Below are 16,049 nucleotides of genomic sequence, written 5' to 3' on the forward strand. Positions count from 1 at the left end.
ACCAGACTTCTGCCTGGAAATCTGGTCCAAAGGGCACCACTGCTGGGCTGAGGTCATTTAGGAAAGGCGGTATAGAAACGCAAATCGGTTTTTGCAAAAGAACCACATGCACATTTTCTCCCAAAGCAACCAAGACACTTGTGGCTCTTTCAGGACAAAGACATTCACTTGAGCAACAGCTTTGCGGGCCTAGAACCTGCTTCATCAGGAGCAAGAAGTGCCGTCTCTCCTCTTTCCAAGCACCCAAGGCATGGGGGCCCATCCCAGGGCGAAAGTCATAGCCCACCCCCCTCCTCTTTTTGATGCTTTAGGCAAAGTACAACTTGGGTGTCCTACAGCAGCCCACTCAATGCCTGTCAAGCCTCTTGACAGCAGGGGAGGCAGGCACATACCTCTTGCCTGTGGGCTCCCCAGAGGCATCTGGTGGGCCACTGTGTGAAGCAGGATGCTGGACTAGATGAGTCTTGTGCCTGATCCAGCAGGGCTGTTCCTATGTTCTCTGTCTGAAGACCCCAATGAGCTCACACACATCCTGCTCACCAGATCTTTTTGGCATCCCATATGAAAGTGTCTATCAGTCAGCTGCTTACCTTAGTAACCTGCATGTAGTTTACTGAATCACTTTCACTTGGGCTAGACTTAATGTACTCCATTCAAAGGTTTTGCAGGGGGGAGACGCTGGGATTCCCGTCTCTCATGTTTCGTCCAAGTAATCGTCAGGAAGTGGAGTCAGTGGAGCATATTTTGACCTGCAGTTATGTTAAATGTCTATTAACAGATAACATCTCATGACCTTACTAGTGGCTAAGTTCTTGTCAATTGCTGTTAAAACAAGGAAACTACTAGTAAACTCTTGATTGACAGAAGGATGGTTTTGTGGCTATGGTGCAGGGGTTACCTTGGGGTTTTTTTTTTATGTTTATAAAATATGAATTGTATGGTTTGGTATTTTACAGCCATTTCTGGTGCTGTAACAGTGACTGCTCTTCCCCTCCCCTTCTGGTCTATGGACTGCAATAAATTGACTAACTGCGAAACCCGGGAGCAGAATGTATCAAAGCTCTAGTCACTCAAAACAGCTCCGCGGGCCTACACCTTGTGGACACAATGGTAGAGGGAAAATGAGCTTCCTTTGCCGCCATCACACAACAGCATAGTCCCTAGAAGGTGCTCAAGCCCGTTGGTATCCCATGATGAATTGGTCTAATTCATCATGAGTCTTCCTCCTACAAAGCTCCTTCAAGCAGCTGCTTCATCACTTCAAGTTCCCCCGAAAACCAAGTTGCTGATTGGACTCCGCTAAGCTAGAGAGGACATTTCGGAGCAACTCTTATCTACCGCCTGAGTTGTTTCTTCAGAGACCAACCAGAGCTCTGGCAATGGGGAACTCAGGAGCAGACCCCCGCAAAGATCAGAGAACACAGAAAACCTAAAGCTCACCAGATGGTGATCTGTCCATAACAACGGAATAATAAGTACCTCCACCCCAAGCAGATCATTTACATCCTGACCTACAAACACCAGATCCAGAGTGTGATCTGCTACATGGGTGATGTTAACTGAGACAGGCCCATGATTGTCATGGCAGCCATGAATTTCAGAGCTACCCCCGTCGAGGGGGCCTCAGCATTGAAGACTGAAGTCCCCCAAGGCAATAAGTCTAGAGGAGCTCAACACCACTTCTGTGACCACCTCCAGAAGCTCAGGAGGCACAGTGGGGTGGGAGATACACCCACAGAATCCACGTACTGTCTTGGACACCCACCCTCAGGAACAAACACCCAAAATTCTGGGATTGTATGACTGGACCACTGGAGGAGGGGACAGAATTTTTTAAATTTTATTTACTTTTATATCCCGCTTTTCCTCCGAGGAGCTCAGATGCTTATTTTTATCCTCACAACAACCCTGTGAGCTAGGTTAGGCTGAGAGATACATGACTGGCCCAGAGTCACCCAGTGAGTTTCACGGCTGAATGGGGATTTGAACTCGGGTCTTCCCGGTCCTAGTCCAGCACTCTAACCACTATGCTATGCTGGCTCTCTGATGACAAATACCTGCAACTCCACCTCCCCAAGGACATAACTGGGTAAGCTGGACCCCACACCCCCACCCCGCCTCATCTAACCAGGTCTCTGTCACACAAGCCAGGTAAGCATGCTCATCCAGGATAAGATTCTGGATGGCGAACGTCTTGTCACTAACTAAGTTGGTATTAAGTAAGAGGACCTTTAAACTTGAGGGTCCATTTCCAGAGCACCCCAGCAGCTGGGAGAAAGGCTGGCAGGAGGAACAGTGTGCAGTTGTCTGTACAACCTTCCCCTGGAACAGCCTAGCCAGCTGCCACTGCCATTCCTCCCTCTACCCAACTACACAATCAACCGGAGCCTCCGGCCTTCCCCAAATCCCATCCATGTGCCCCCTCATCTCCCAACCAAATAACTGACTGCAATGGTCATAGGCTATGAGGTAAACCTCTGTTGTCCCACCACAACTGAAGCAGACACAAAAAGAAAGAGACCCTCCCAGCCAAGGCTGTAGTAATGTATCTAAAATAAGCACCTCATTTTAAAAAACACCCAAAATAAAAATACAGAGAGAAATAAAGGAAATTCTGCCACAAATTACGATAGAGGGAGAGAGTAATGAACAGGCCAATTCCTCCCACCAACCGCTCAGCGATGCTCTCACCACAGCCCCATAGAGGGATGAATCAATCTCAACTCTATTTATTTTATTTTTATTTATTTACATTTATACCCCACTCTTCCTCCAAGGAGCCCAGAGCGGTGTACTACATACTTAAGTTTCTTGTCACAACAACCCTGTGAAGTAGGTTAGGCTGAGAGGGAAGTGAGTAGCCCAGAGTCACCCAGCAAATCTCATGGCTGAATGGGGATTTGAACTTGGGTCTCCCCGGTCCTAGTCCAGCACTCTAACCACTACACCACGCTGGCTCTATATGACTGGCCCAATCCTAAAGTCAATCTCTCACTGGAGATCACCCCAAAGACCCACACAGGAACAGCACAAAACTCTCACGGCACCCCAAATGGACAACCCACCTACAGGGCAGGCTCAGACTTATCAGACCCTTTCCCAGGAAGTCCCCACCCAAGCAGGAAGTTGGTAAGTCTCTGGGCGATACAGGAACAAGCCAGACCCCTCTAGTTTTTCCTCTCTATCCCTTGCAGCACCTGATGTTTCTCAGCTCACTCTCTCTTTCCTCCTGCAGAGCTCTGAGGACCAGATGGAACAAGCACCCTCAGGTAGAAAGACCACACCCTGCAGGGCCTGTAGCTGCTCTAAACAGCTTCAGTCTTGTGTGGCTTCTGTGATGACAATGACAACTTGAGCTCAGTGTGAATATCTTTCTACACTCCAGCCATTCATAAGGCTTCCACTGCTTTATGGATTCTTCGATGGGAAATCAGACTAGTGTTGCGAGTGAAGCTCTTTCCGCACACTAAGCATTTATATGGTTTCTCTCCTGTGTGGGTTCGTTGGTGACAAGTAAGGTTACCATTACGGCTAAAGCTCTTTCCACACTCCAAGCATTTAAATCGTTTCTCTCCAGTGTGGGTTCTATGATGCAAAGTAAGATTTCCTTTCTGCCTGAAGCTTTTTCCACACTCCAAGCATCCATATGGCTTCTCTCCTGTGTGGATTCTTTGATGCGTAGTAAGCCTTCTCTTCTCACTAAAGCTCTTTCCGCACTCTAAGCATCTATATGGTTTCTCTCCTGTATGGACTCTTTGATGTGTAGTAAGTTTTCCATTCTCGCTGAAGCTCTTTCCGCACTCTAAACATTTATATGGCTTTTCTCCTGTGTGGGTTCGTTCGTGACAAGTAAGGCTGCCATTGCGGCTGAAACTCTTTCCACACTTCAAGCATTTGAATCGTTTCTCTCTGGTGTGGGTTCTATGATGCAAAGTAAGATTTCCTTTCTGACTGAAGATCTTTCCACACCCCAAGCATCCATATGGTTTCTCTCCTGTGTGGACTCTTTGATGCATAGTAAAGTCTCTCTTCTCATTGAAGTTCTTGCCACAATCTGAGCATTTATGTGATTTCTCTCCTGTATGAATTTTTTGATGGAAAGTAAGATTTATCTTCACACAGATCTTTCCACACTCTGAGCACTTATATGGTTTTTCTCCTGTGTGGACTCTTTGATGGATAGTAAGCTTTCTTTTCTCACTGAAGTTCTTTCCACACTCTGAGCATTGATGTGGTTTCTCTCCTGTGTGGGTTCTCTGATGCACAGTAAGCTTTCCATTCTCACTGAAGCTCTTTCCGCACTCTAAGCATTTATATGGTTTCTCTCCTGTGTGGGTTCGTTGGTGACAAGTAAGGCTAGCATTGCGGCTGAAACCCTTTCCACACTCCAAGCATTTAAATCGTTTCTCTCCGGTGTGGGTTCTATGATGCAAAGTAAGATTTCCTTTCTGACTGAAGCTCTTTCCACACTCCAAGCATCCATATGGTTTCTCTCCTGTGTGGACTCTGTGATGGGTAGCAAGGTCTCTCTTCTCACTGAAGCTCTTTCCACACACTGAGCATTCATGTGGTTTCTCTCCTGTATGAACTCTTCGATGGAAAGTAAGGTTTATCTTCGCACAAAAGATCTTTCCGCACTCTGAGCATTTATATGGTTTCTTTCTGTTTTGGATTTTTTGATGGGAAATAAGGTGATCACTGCGACTGAAGCTCTTCCCACACTCTGTGCAGCTATAAGGCTTCTCTCCTGTGTGGACTCTTTGGTGGACAGTAAGTTTATTTTTCTGACGAAAGCTCTTTCCACACAGTGAGCACATGTGTAGTTTCCCTCCTGTGTGGACTCTTTGATGGGAAGTAAATTTTAACTTCTCACTGAAGCTCTTTCCACACTCCAAACACAGATATGGTTTCACTATGTGTATTCTTCTATGGGAATGAAGGTAATCACTGCGGCTGAAGCTCTTTCCACACTCTGAGCATCTATATGGCTTCTCTCCCGTGTGGACTCTCTGATGGATAGTAAGAGTAGGCTTGTGTATGAAGCTTTTCCCACACACTGAACAAGTATATGGTTTCTCTCCTGTATGGAGTCTTTGGTGTGAAGTAAGGGTTAGCTTTCTACTGAAGCTCTTTCCACACTCCAAACATTGAAATGGTTTCACTCCTTTGTGCATTCTTTGATGGGAACTAAGGCAATCGCTGCGACTGAAGCTTTTCCCACACTCTGAGCAGCTATATGGCTTCTCTCCCGTGTGGATTCTTTTATGAGTAGTGAGATTATGCTTGTGGCTGAAGCTTTTTCCACACACTGAACATGTATGTGGTTTAGCTCCTGTGCCGACTCTGTGTCGTGTACTGAGATGTGATTTCCTGGTAAAAAAATTTACTCGTAGAGGGATCTGACACCTTTTGTCTCCTTTTTGACATCCTTCTTCAGCTGGAATTGCATGGAATTCTGCCCCATCAGAAGGAAAGGTTTCCTCCTGATTTCCTTCTATTTTCCTTCTTAGTGCTTCACCCTCTTTCTTGTTCTCCCTCCAATTACCTGCCGGAATAAAGAGAGAAATTTGGTGAGGAAGAAACAGAGCCCAAATCAGGGAACAAGCCCAGTTAACTGCTATTTTGGGGAATAAAACCATAGGAAAGATTTAGCAGAAGGGCAAATCCTGCCATGTATTAAACAGCCTGAGTTGATTGGCATTAACCACAAGCTCCTTAGGATGCAGCACTGCAGAGGCTTGCCCACACTCTTCAGATACAATGACAGAAATTTTACTGCTAATTCTTGGCTGTGGGTGACATTTCGCCAGAAGAAAGAGCTGCTAGGGGAACCCATGGCCTGATCTGCCTGAGAAAGGTTCCCACTACACAGCAAATCTCTCTCCTTCCTTAGAGCCCTTGACAAATGGATCTTCTTCCAGTCAGTTTGGGACCCAAAGGTCTTCAAATAGTTCTTGCGGTTCCACCTGTAATCAGTCTTCAGAAGACTCCAGCTGTTCCTGAATGATAACTGCTATCATCCATCTTCATCAATTTATTGTGGTTGAAGATGAGAGTTGTTGTTCAGAAAAAGCTGGAGAATCGAGGTGGCCTAACCCTGCTCTAAACCGTACCAGGGGCATAGCAAGGTTGGAGTGAGCCCAGGGATGAGATTTCAAAATGGGCCCCTCACTGCCTTCCTCTCCTTCTCCCGGTCCCATGTCCTAAGCATGATGTTGTAGTAATAAACGCAGAAGCAAATTCAAATAGCCCTTTTTACACCTATCTCAGCAGAAAAAAGCAGTCCAGTTTGATCTTTGACTACTACAACTACAAATATGTATATACCGCTTTTCAACAAAAGTTTCCAAAGCAGTTTACAAAGAAAAACAAGACAGAAAGAAAGATGGATCCTTGTCCCCAAATGGATCTTTCTTTTTTTTTCTTTCCTCTTATTTTTCTAGATCTCTTCTATGAACTACAGTTAGTGTATGTCTATCCACTACAGAAGGCAAAGCCACCAATTTTATTTCAAACAGGGCAGCAGAATTTCATATATGGAGCTACCCCAATTTTTTAGCATTTAACAAGAAGTCAGCATTTAAAGGGCTTTTAAAATGGAGTTTCCTGTGATGGAACAAGTGTATATAAATAAGACTTTTGGTGGGGAAGAGGGAAATGCTTAATGTTCATTTTAGCAATTTGTGAAGACACTTTCAATAAGTTGGGGTATTTTAGTCCACTACAAGCTTATTAAAAAGACAATATATGAACTACCGTTACACGCACAAAGCTAAATAAAATAATTATTATAAGGAGAAACATATTGTGAAATAACCATTTTCTCATATATTTTGCTATTTAAGCCATTATGAGAACTTTGTTGCTAAAAAAGCAGCACACAGTATAAATGTTCTTAATATAAACCTAACAGCACATAGCAATAGCAATAGCACTTACATTTATATACCGCTCTATAGCCGGAGCTCTCTAAGCGGTTTACAATGATTGTAGCATATTGCCCCCAACATTCTGGGTACTCATGCTAAACCAAAAGGCAGAACCAACAACACACAGATCTATTTTGTTAGAGCATTCCCCCCACCTTATTTTTTAAAATGTTAAAAACCTTTACTGACTAATTTCCTCACAAGAAGGTATATTGTTGGGCTGTGGGGAGGATTTCTATTATTTATTCATTCATTCATTCATTCGATTTCTATACCGCCCTTCCAAAAATGGCTCAGGGCGTTTTACACAGAGAAATAAACAAATAAGATGGCTCCCTGTCCCCAAAGGGCTCACACTCTAAAAGAAACATAAGATGGACACCAGCAACAGTCACTGGAGGTGCTGTGCTGGGGGTGGATAGGGCCAGTTACTCTCCTCCTGCTAAATAAAGATAATCAACACATTAAAAGGTGCCTCTTTGCCAAGTTAGCAGGGGTTAGGTGGGCCCAGGTGGAACTGTCCTCCCTTGTACAATGGACCCTACGCCATGAACCATACTACAGGCCAGGGAAGCTCCCTCGTAGACCATTCCAGGAAGCAGCCTCCAAGACCCACATGAGACACCACCTAATGTGGTTACACAATGGTGTGATAAGGGGGTAATACTTGCAGTTAGCTCACAGCTGAAGGGAATTCAGTTTGATCAGCTTGGAAGAGGAAGCTGTGAGTGTTTGCCTTGTAGACTCCGGTTGGAATCGGGACTCATTTTCCCTTTAAATCTATAGAGCATCCAAGGAGAATGGACCAGCCACTGACATCCTCCTCCATGACTTCCCCAAAGTGCACTGACATGGAGCAGCAAAGCAGCAACCCCTGCTCTCCACTTCCATTGGCCAAAAGAAAGAGAGAGTCTCACCCAGCAAGGCCACTGTGGCCAGATGCCCAGAAATCTCCTCCATGACTTCTCTGTGCAGAGCCCTTTGGCCTGGGTCCAGCAGAGCCCACTCCTCCTCCGAAAAGCACACTGCCACCTCCTCAGAGGTCACACCTCCCTGAAAGACAAAACCAGCTTTCTCTCAGGTGTTCTGGGACAAGTGGTGGCAAAGGATCCAAAGCCTCCTTGGTGGAAACTTTGAAGGAGAAGGGAAAGAGAGAGGCCAAGTCTGCGCCTCTCTCTGCAATAACTCTTCTCTTACCTGATCTGGTAGTTGCACAGCAACCGTTTCCACTCCATCACCAAGAGGAGAAGCTCTAGGAGGCATCGCCAGCATCCTTTCACTGCCTATAAGGTGAGAAAAGAGGTGGGAAGATGTCTTTAGTTTTATAGACAGTGCATATTGCAGTGACTTGAGTGTACATGCTTCTGGGCACGATTCAAAGTTTCTGGTTTGGAGCTATAATTGGAAAGCCCTGAAAACATGAGAGAAGCAAGGAAATAAATGTCTCCCACACTTGGGTGGAGAGCTGGTCCTGCAGTAGCAAGCATGAATGGTCCACTTTGCTAAGTAGAGTTCACCTCTGTTTGCATTTGGATGGGCAACTACATGTGAGCACCATCTGATACTCCTGATGCTCCCCTTAGGGGCTGGGGCCATAACTTGATATTAGTGCATTTGTTTGTGTGCCAAGGTCCCAGGTTCACCCTGGCAATTCCATAGGAACATAGGAAGCTGTCATATACTGAGTCAGACCATTGGTCTACCTAGCTCAGTATTGTCTTCACAGACCGGCAGTGGCTTCTCCAAGGTTGCAGACAGGAATCTCTCTCAGCCCTATCTTGGAGATGCCAGGGAGGGAACTTGGAACCTTCTGCTCTCCCCAGAGCGGCTCCATCCCCTAAGGGGAATATCTTAGAGTGCTCACACATCAAGTCTCCCATTCATATACAAGCAGGATGGACCCTGCTTAGCTAAGGGGACAAGTCATGCTTGCTACCACAAGACCAGCTCTCTTCTCCAGATTCCAGGTAGGGCTGGGAAAGAAGCCTTGGAAAGCTACAGGCTTGTTGTTTCCACTCTTGCCTTTCAGATCTCACGGGATCCTGAATTCACCATTTGAGTCACATGAGCTACCTCTTGGGCTATGTCACCTGGCAGGCAGCCTGGGAAAGGTGCCCCCTAGGTCAAGTCAAACCCAGGACTGCAGGAGGACTATTGCTGTGCTCGCCTCCTTGATTAGTTTGCTGTTGGGGAAGCTGGAGTAGACAAGAGTAAATTAAGTGCTATTCTTTTACAGAATGAGCCAAATACTCTCCCCTATGTTAGCACATTGGTCAGTTCAATCCTATCAGCAGGATGGAATAGATAAGAGGTAATGAGCTCATCTCCTTCAAGTACTAATGGCTGGCTTGGGGCATGGGAAGCTAGCTTGTTAAAACATTCCTAGACCTTGCCAAGGTTTTTCCTGACCACATGAGATCAGCGGGATAGAGCCGCTCTGGGAAGGGCACCTGCATGCTTGCAGGTAGACGCTCCCAGATTCCCTCCAGGCAGCATCTCCAAGATAGGGCTGAGAGAGATTCCTGCCTGCAACACTAAAATAAACCTGATTCTGTTTTTGAACTTTCAACTCCGTCAGTTCTTCCCGACACTGAATTCTGAACAAATCTATTCTGAGGTGGGCTGCTCCATTCAAGCTTGCTAACCCCACACAAGCCCCAAAACATAGCAAGGGGCATTTGCCAGTTCCCCAGGAGCAGTTCTATTAACACCACTGCCACTCAGTATAGAATATACTCAGCTAAATGGACCAATGGTCTGTCTTGGCATAAAGGAGCTTCGTAAGTTCCTATGTTCCACATAGGAGCTTGAGGGGAACATAAAGCTGGTCCGCAGATTTTTGCAAGACAGGGTGGTCAGTTTGAGATGCATGCTATTCATCCTTACCCAGCAAGGTGCTACCGCCATTACCCTTCTGCATGATCCCTCTGAACAGCAGCTTCGGCCTGGCGCATGATGGAGCCTTCTCCGCCTGCGAGAGGTCAGTGATCTCTTTGGCTAGCATCCTCTGTGCTTGAAACAAGGAAAAGTGATGAAGATTTAAGAAAGGATCTTTCCTTCCTTAGACGTTCTAAACTGTCTGGGGGGAAAAGAAAAAAAAAACAATTGCCAGGGCCAAATGGCATCCCGCCCGAGAGTCCTTAAAGAACTCAAATGTGAAATTGCTGACTTCCTTGCAAAAAGATGTAACCCTACATTCAAGCTCTGTACCAGAGGACTGGGAAGTGGCCAATGTAACACCCATTTTCAAACAGGAGGGATCTGGGAAATTATAGGCCAGTTGGCTTAACGTCTATGCTCAGCAAATTGATGGAACGCATTGTCAAAGATAAAATTGTTAAGCAAATAGAAGAACAGGCCCTGCTTGAAGGAGAACCAGCATAGTTTCTGCAAAGTTAAATCTTGCCTCGCCAACCTTTTGGAGTTACTTGAGAATGTCAACAGGCATATGGATAAAGGAGATCCAGCTGACATAATAAACTAGTATACTTGGACTTTCAAAAAGCTTTCAACAAGGTTCCTCATCCAAGACTCTGAGAAAACTTAGCAATCATGGGATAAGGGGGCAGGTTCATGTTAACTGGTTGAAGGACAGGAAACAGAGGGTAGGAATAAGTGGACAGTTTTCACAGTGGAGGGAAGAAGAAGTGGATCTGTACTGGGACCAGTGCTTCTAAATTTATTCATAAATGATCTAGAAGTTGGGGTAAGTAGTGAGGTGGCCAGATTTGCAGATGACGCTAAACTATTTAGGGTAGTTAAATCCAAGCAATTGTGAGGAGCTCCAAAAGGATCTCTCCAAACTGGTTGAGTGGGCAACAAAATGGCAGATACGGTTCAATGTTCACAAGTATAAAGTGATGCATATTCATTCATTCATTCGATTTATATACCGCCCTTCCCAAAGTAGCTCAGAGCGGTTTACATTAAAATAAAATAAAGATTTAAACCAAATTAAAAACTAGATATCATTAAAAGCCAGGCTAAAAAGGCGGCTCTCCTGAAGACCTCCAACGAAGATAATCCTCTCATATCCATAGGGAGCGCTTCCACAACCTAGGGGCAACAATAAAGAAGACCTGATCCCAAGTCGCCACCAGATGAACCAGTGGCACCTGAAGACAGACCCCTCCTGATGACCTTAATGAACAGTGGGGATCTTGTAGAGAAAGGCACTTTGAGGCTATTGGGGCAAAAAATCCCATCAATTTACATTGATGGGGTCTGAGCTGTCAGTGACAGACCAGGAGAGAGATTTTGGGGTTGTGGTGGACAGCTCATTGAAAGTGTCAACTCAGTGTGCAGCAGCTGTTAAAAAAAAAAAAGACCAGTACCATGCTTGGAATCATTAGGAAGGGGATTGAAAATAAAACTGCAAATATCATAACGCCCTTATAAAAATCTATGGTGCAGCCACATTTGGAATAATGTGTGCAGTTCTGGTCAACATACCTTAAGAAGGACATTATAGAACTGGGAAAAGTGCAGAAGAGGGCAACCAAGATGATCAGGGGATTTTGCTCCCTCTTGTATAACACTAGAACCAATGTCATCCCATGACACTGACTGCCAAGAAATTTAGGACCTACAAAAGGAAGTACTTTTTACACACTGCTTAATTAACCAATGGAATTCTCTGCCACAAGATGTGGTGATGGCCACCAGCTTGGATGGCTTTGAAAGGGGTTTGGATAATTTCACAGAGGAGAGGTCTATCAATGGCTACTAGTCTGAGGATTATAGGCCACTTCCAGCCTAAGAAACAAGATGCCTCTTAATACCAGTTGCAGGGGAGCAACAACAGCAGGAGAGAGGACATGCCCACACCTCTTGCCTGTGGGCCCCTCAGAGATAGCTGGTGGGCCACTGTATGACAGAGGATGGTGGACTAAATGGGCCTTGGGCCTAATCCAGAAGGTCATGTTCTTATGTTGTTGAATATATTTTTAGGACATTTAAATCCTGCACTTTCAGAACAAATATTCTCATGACAGTTATTATGAATATATATATATATATATATAAATTGGAATTTTCTATATGTTTTAATTGTTAAAATTTCTTTGTTTGTTTTATTGTTGTAAACTGCCAAATTTCAGTAGTGGGTGGCATACAAATGTTAAATAAATAAAGCCTACCCACCAGGATAGGAGGCAGGGGTGGGAGAAACTGGAAAGACTGAATTTCTGCCTGCTTACAAGAAAATGCCTCTGGCTCTAATCCCAGGAAAAGCCTCCCTCTCCCTGGGATGTCAAGTGTTTTGTTGACATCCAAAGAGGGTGCAACCCACACATTCAGCCCACTGGCCTAGGGACATCACTTCTCTGGAAGATTTTCAGAACCTTCAGCAGCTGGGAGGGATTTTTTAGAGCATCATCCCACATATCCTTAGCCCTTGCAAACTACTCGGATCAAACACACTCACCTGCTGCTCTTCCTGCTTCTTCTCCTCTGCCTGGCTCAGGAGGAAACCTTCTGCCAGGGCCACCGCCTGCGAACTGGTCTCCGCTCCGCATTCTCTCACCCAGCTCTCCATCTCCGGGGGCAGGACAGTCAGGAACTGCTCCAGGATCACCAGGTCCAGCATCTGAACTTTCGTGTGTCTCTCTGGTTTCAGCCACTTATTGCAAAGATGACTGAGCTGGCTGCAAACATCTCGGGGGCCCTTGGCCTCCTGGTAACAGAACTGCCTGAATCTCCCATGCTGGTCATCTGAGCTGGTGGTGTCTCCTCCCAGGATCTTCTGCATGGTACTTTCCCAGAATTCATAGTCAGTCCCAGGCTGGATGGCTTGAGGGCCTCTTTCTTCTCCCTCGCTTGATTCATTATTGGCTGGCCTTTGAAAATCCATCTTCTCTCTCTGCTCAAACAGAGTTCCCAACACAGCCCAAAGACCTCCTTGGGCTAACAGTTAGTCTCTCTCACATGGTCAAGAAGTCTTTGTCCTTCACTTCAGAAGTTCTTATTTTTAAAAGACAAGCATATGAATCACATGCAAAACTCAAAAAGCAAAACTCTGCTTTCCCCTGAAAAACAGAAAGAAAACAAATCCCAAGTAACAGGGAGAAAAACAGTCTAACAATTATACTACGCCCTCACTCAGACACGTTTCCCCCTCTCTCTCATTCAAAACTGAAAAGCTGGAGAAAGACTTCTGTATGATTGAAAAGCCCATACAGTTCAGTACAGGGATGTCAAACTGGGCTTACAACTCCCGTCACTCCTGACCAGTGTTTCCTCTAACAGGGATTCCCAGCTGTTGTTGACTACAAACCCCATAATCCCCAGCCAAAGGCCACTGCAGCTAGGGATGCTGGGAGTTGTAGTGAACATCATCTGGGAATACTGGCCACTGTGACAGGGAATGATGGGAGTTGCAAACCAACATTAGCTGGAGAGTTGCAGTTTGAGATGCCTGGTTTGCTATCAGATTCATGCAATGGACTAAAAGACAATGCACTCCCTCTTCCTAGAGTTGCCATGCCCCCTGGAATTTTGGGTTTCCTGGATTTTAAGCATCTCCCCCAGACTACTTAGCACAGCTAGATTCCAGCTTTCTGTTTTTCTTTTCTTCTTTCTTTAAAGCCCAGCTCTAGCCCTTGTAGAAGCAGAGTTATGGAGCAAAACGTGCAGTCACTATTCTGCTCAAAAATTGTTTTCAAGTCAATTTACACAATATGCAAATTAGGCACCCAGATTTGGAAAGCCGGAATATGGCAACCCTACTTCTTCCTTCCCAGTTAAGAGCCTCTTCACACAATTCCCTTCTTCATTCGCTTGCCGTCATGGAGGGTTCACTGCCTATGGATTTGGAAAGATGCCTTATACTGAATTAGACTGGTCTGTCTAACCCAGGACTATGAGTTCCTAGAGGTGACCACGGCCTAGGAAGTGTTTCCCAAGTAGGGGACGCAAGGCAACCAGAGCAAACTGTATAACTCTATTCACACATTATGTTCAACACTACAATGGGTGTACGAATGTACACAGGTAAAAATCTGTCCAGAAGTACAGTGATTCACACATTTTGTTGAACGCAAGTACAACAGTATACTTCCTACCTATGCCATGCATTTGAGGGGGTACCCGAGAACACTTTAAAAATGAACACAGGTACAGTAATTTACACAAACACGTGTATAAGTGTTCAGACATCTGTACACTTGTACAATGCAATGGCTGAATAGGGTTTATGTTTTGTATTATTCTCTTCCCCTCTGTCAATTGGGATAGATCTCTTATAAGACTACTGCAACTTCAGAAAAAGGTTTTTTCTCCACTCTGAGATTTATTTTGTGTGTGCACACATGATCCCTTGCTTGCCTCTGGTCTGCAGACAGCACAATATTCCCAGTGTTGGCTGAGGCCAGAACAGCCATTTTTTGAATTAGCTATAAGTTTATTAACCCCTTCCCTGGAAGTAAGCCCCTTGAACTCAGGTGAGACTAACTTCCAAATACACACACAGGACTGGGCAGTTAGATTATTAGGAGACTATTCCAGAAGAGGAGCACAGACTGTGACTGAGCCTATATTGGGGGGGGGGGCAGCAGTGTTCCCTGTAACAAGGATTCCCAAGTGTTATTGACTACAACTCCCATAATCCTCAGCCAAAGACCATTGCAGCTGGGGATGCTGGGACCTGTAGTCAACAACATCTGGGAATTCCTCTTACAGGGAACACTGAATGGGGGGCCCCTAAAAAAAACACTGCCCCACACACACACACACTTCTGGGGCCCATGCTGGCCATGATTTTGCAAAGACCTTTCAAGTACCCCTGCCAAAAATCCTTTGGCAGGCAATTCAATTCAATCTGGGAACTTGTGAGTGAAAAGTCACAAAATCTGCAATGGCCATGTAAGCTTCTTTTTCTTGGGCTGCACCCCACCCCTTTCCGAAGCAGCCAGCTGATCCATAAATACAAGCAGCAGGTCTGTCTTGCAAAGGCAGAGGGGTGGGTTTGCCTACCCCACTTCATGCCTCAGAGGAGTGTATTATGGGATCACTTCTCTACAACACCACTGAAGGGTTTCTTGAAAAGTTTCTGCAGATAAGTGTTCTCATGGGGGAAAGGAAAACAAAGAACAAGCAACCCCCACCCACGTGTATTTTGGGAGTATGAGATGTGTGTGAGAGTCTACGAATTGGGGACAGGAATCAGATTTAGGCAGGTAGGTTTCTGGGTTTTTCCTCATTTCCACTTTGGAGAACTTCCACCCCCCACCCCCCCAGCATTCTGTACAGGAAAGATATGATGATGATGATGATGATGATGATGATGATGATAGGAAGAATCCTGCCTGTATTCTCAGACACTGCAGTTTAGAAGGCACATACACATCAAATTATTGGGGTGGGGGTGGGGTTATGCATTTGTGAAACTCAGAAATGGGCTTCTCTTGTTTACTGGGAGGGAAGGAAACCTATGCCAATCTCACCAATGCCCCAGTTCCCCCCCTCTGTCTAATGAAACCCAGTTTTACTCTTGGGCAACCCAATGCAAATAACAGGAATATGCAACATCACCCCATCCCTGCTTAACACGCTATATTGGGTGTTGGCAAGCCACTGCGCAGCACGAATAACAGCAGCATCGTGGTCTTGGGAATGACTATCCTGAGTGGCTTTTAAAAAACAACAACAACAAATCTTTCCCAGCATGATACTAGTCCTGAGAGAGGAAGATAGACGCATTACGGCAGCCGACCGCCTACAGGTCGCTTTGCTTTACACCCCCTGATTCCAACGCTATCCCTCTCAATAGGCGTGAACTGCCACGACCGGATTTTATACCTTTCTTTTCGTCACCTGATTTTCACGCTCCCCATTTCCCATCAACCTCCCCACGCACCGACCTTCTCCTCCTGCCCAGCCCCGCTTTCTTCTGTTTCCCGCCCACCTCGGCATGTTGCACTCACCGGATCCCGACAGAGGCGAGACGGGGGGTGGGGGGGGGCGAGGCCTCTCTAGGATTCTCGACTCTCTGACTTTAACCCGCAGATGGAATCTCATTAGGAAGCGCAAAGAGGGGGCTCTGCGCGGGAGAGAGGATAGATCGTCTTAGGCTGGGATGGTGAAAGGCAGGTCGTAGCAGCAAAAAGACGAGGAGTCTTGTGA

At 45.7% G+C, this 16,049-nt stretch overlaps 1 protein-coding gene across 4 annotated transcripts; it reads right to left on the reverse strand.

Annotated features, from left to right (window-relative positions):
- Positions 1-2,719: 2,719 nt before the first annotated feature.
- On the reverse strand, positions 2,720-15,846 carry LOC128341952 (zinc finger protein 585A-like). 4 transcript variants are annotated; one of them, XM_053288645.1, is made up of 6 exons: positions 15,788-15,846; positions 12,355-12,955; positions 9,816-9,936; positions 8,127-8,212; positions 7,847-7,982; positions 2,720-5,545 (listed from the first exon to the last, which is right to left on the reverse strand). In XM_053288645.1, exons 2-6 carry the CDS (start codon positions 12,778-12,780, stop codon positions 3,390-3,392), a joined length of 2,925 nt encoding a protein of 974 aa, XP_053144620.1. In that variant the 5' UTR covers positions 12,781-12,955; positions 15,788-15,846; the 3' UTR covers positions 2,720-3,389. The 4 variants fall into 4 exon arrangements, with proteins under 4 accessions (XP_053144620.1, XP_053144619.1, XP_053144618.1 ...); XM_053288644.1 differs by having other exon boundaries at positions 15,726-15,829; XM_053288643.1 differs by lacking the exon at positions 15,788-15,846 and having other exon boundaries at positions 12,355-14,500.
- Between the last annotated feature and the right edge of the window lie 203 nt (positions 15,847-16,049).

The sequence above is a fragment of the Hemicordylus capensis genome, chromosome 2 (assembly GCF_027244095.1).
Source record: "Hemicordylus capensis ecotype Gifberg chromosome 2, rHemCap1.1.pri, whole genome shotgun sequence".
NCBI classification, from domain to species: domain Eukaryota; kingdom Metazoa; phylum Chordata; class Lepidosauria; order Squamata; family Cordylidae; genus Hemicordylus; species Hemicordylus capensis.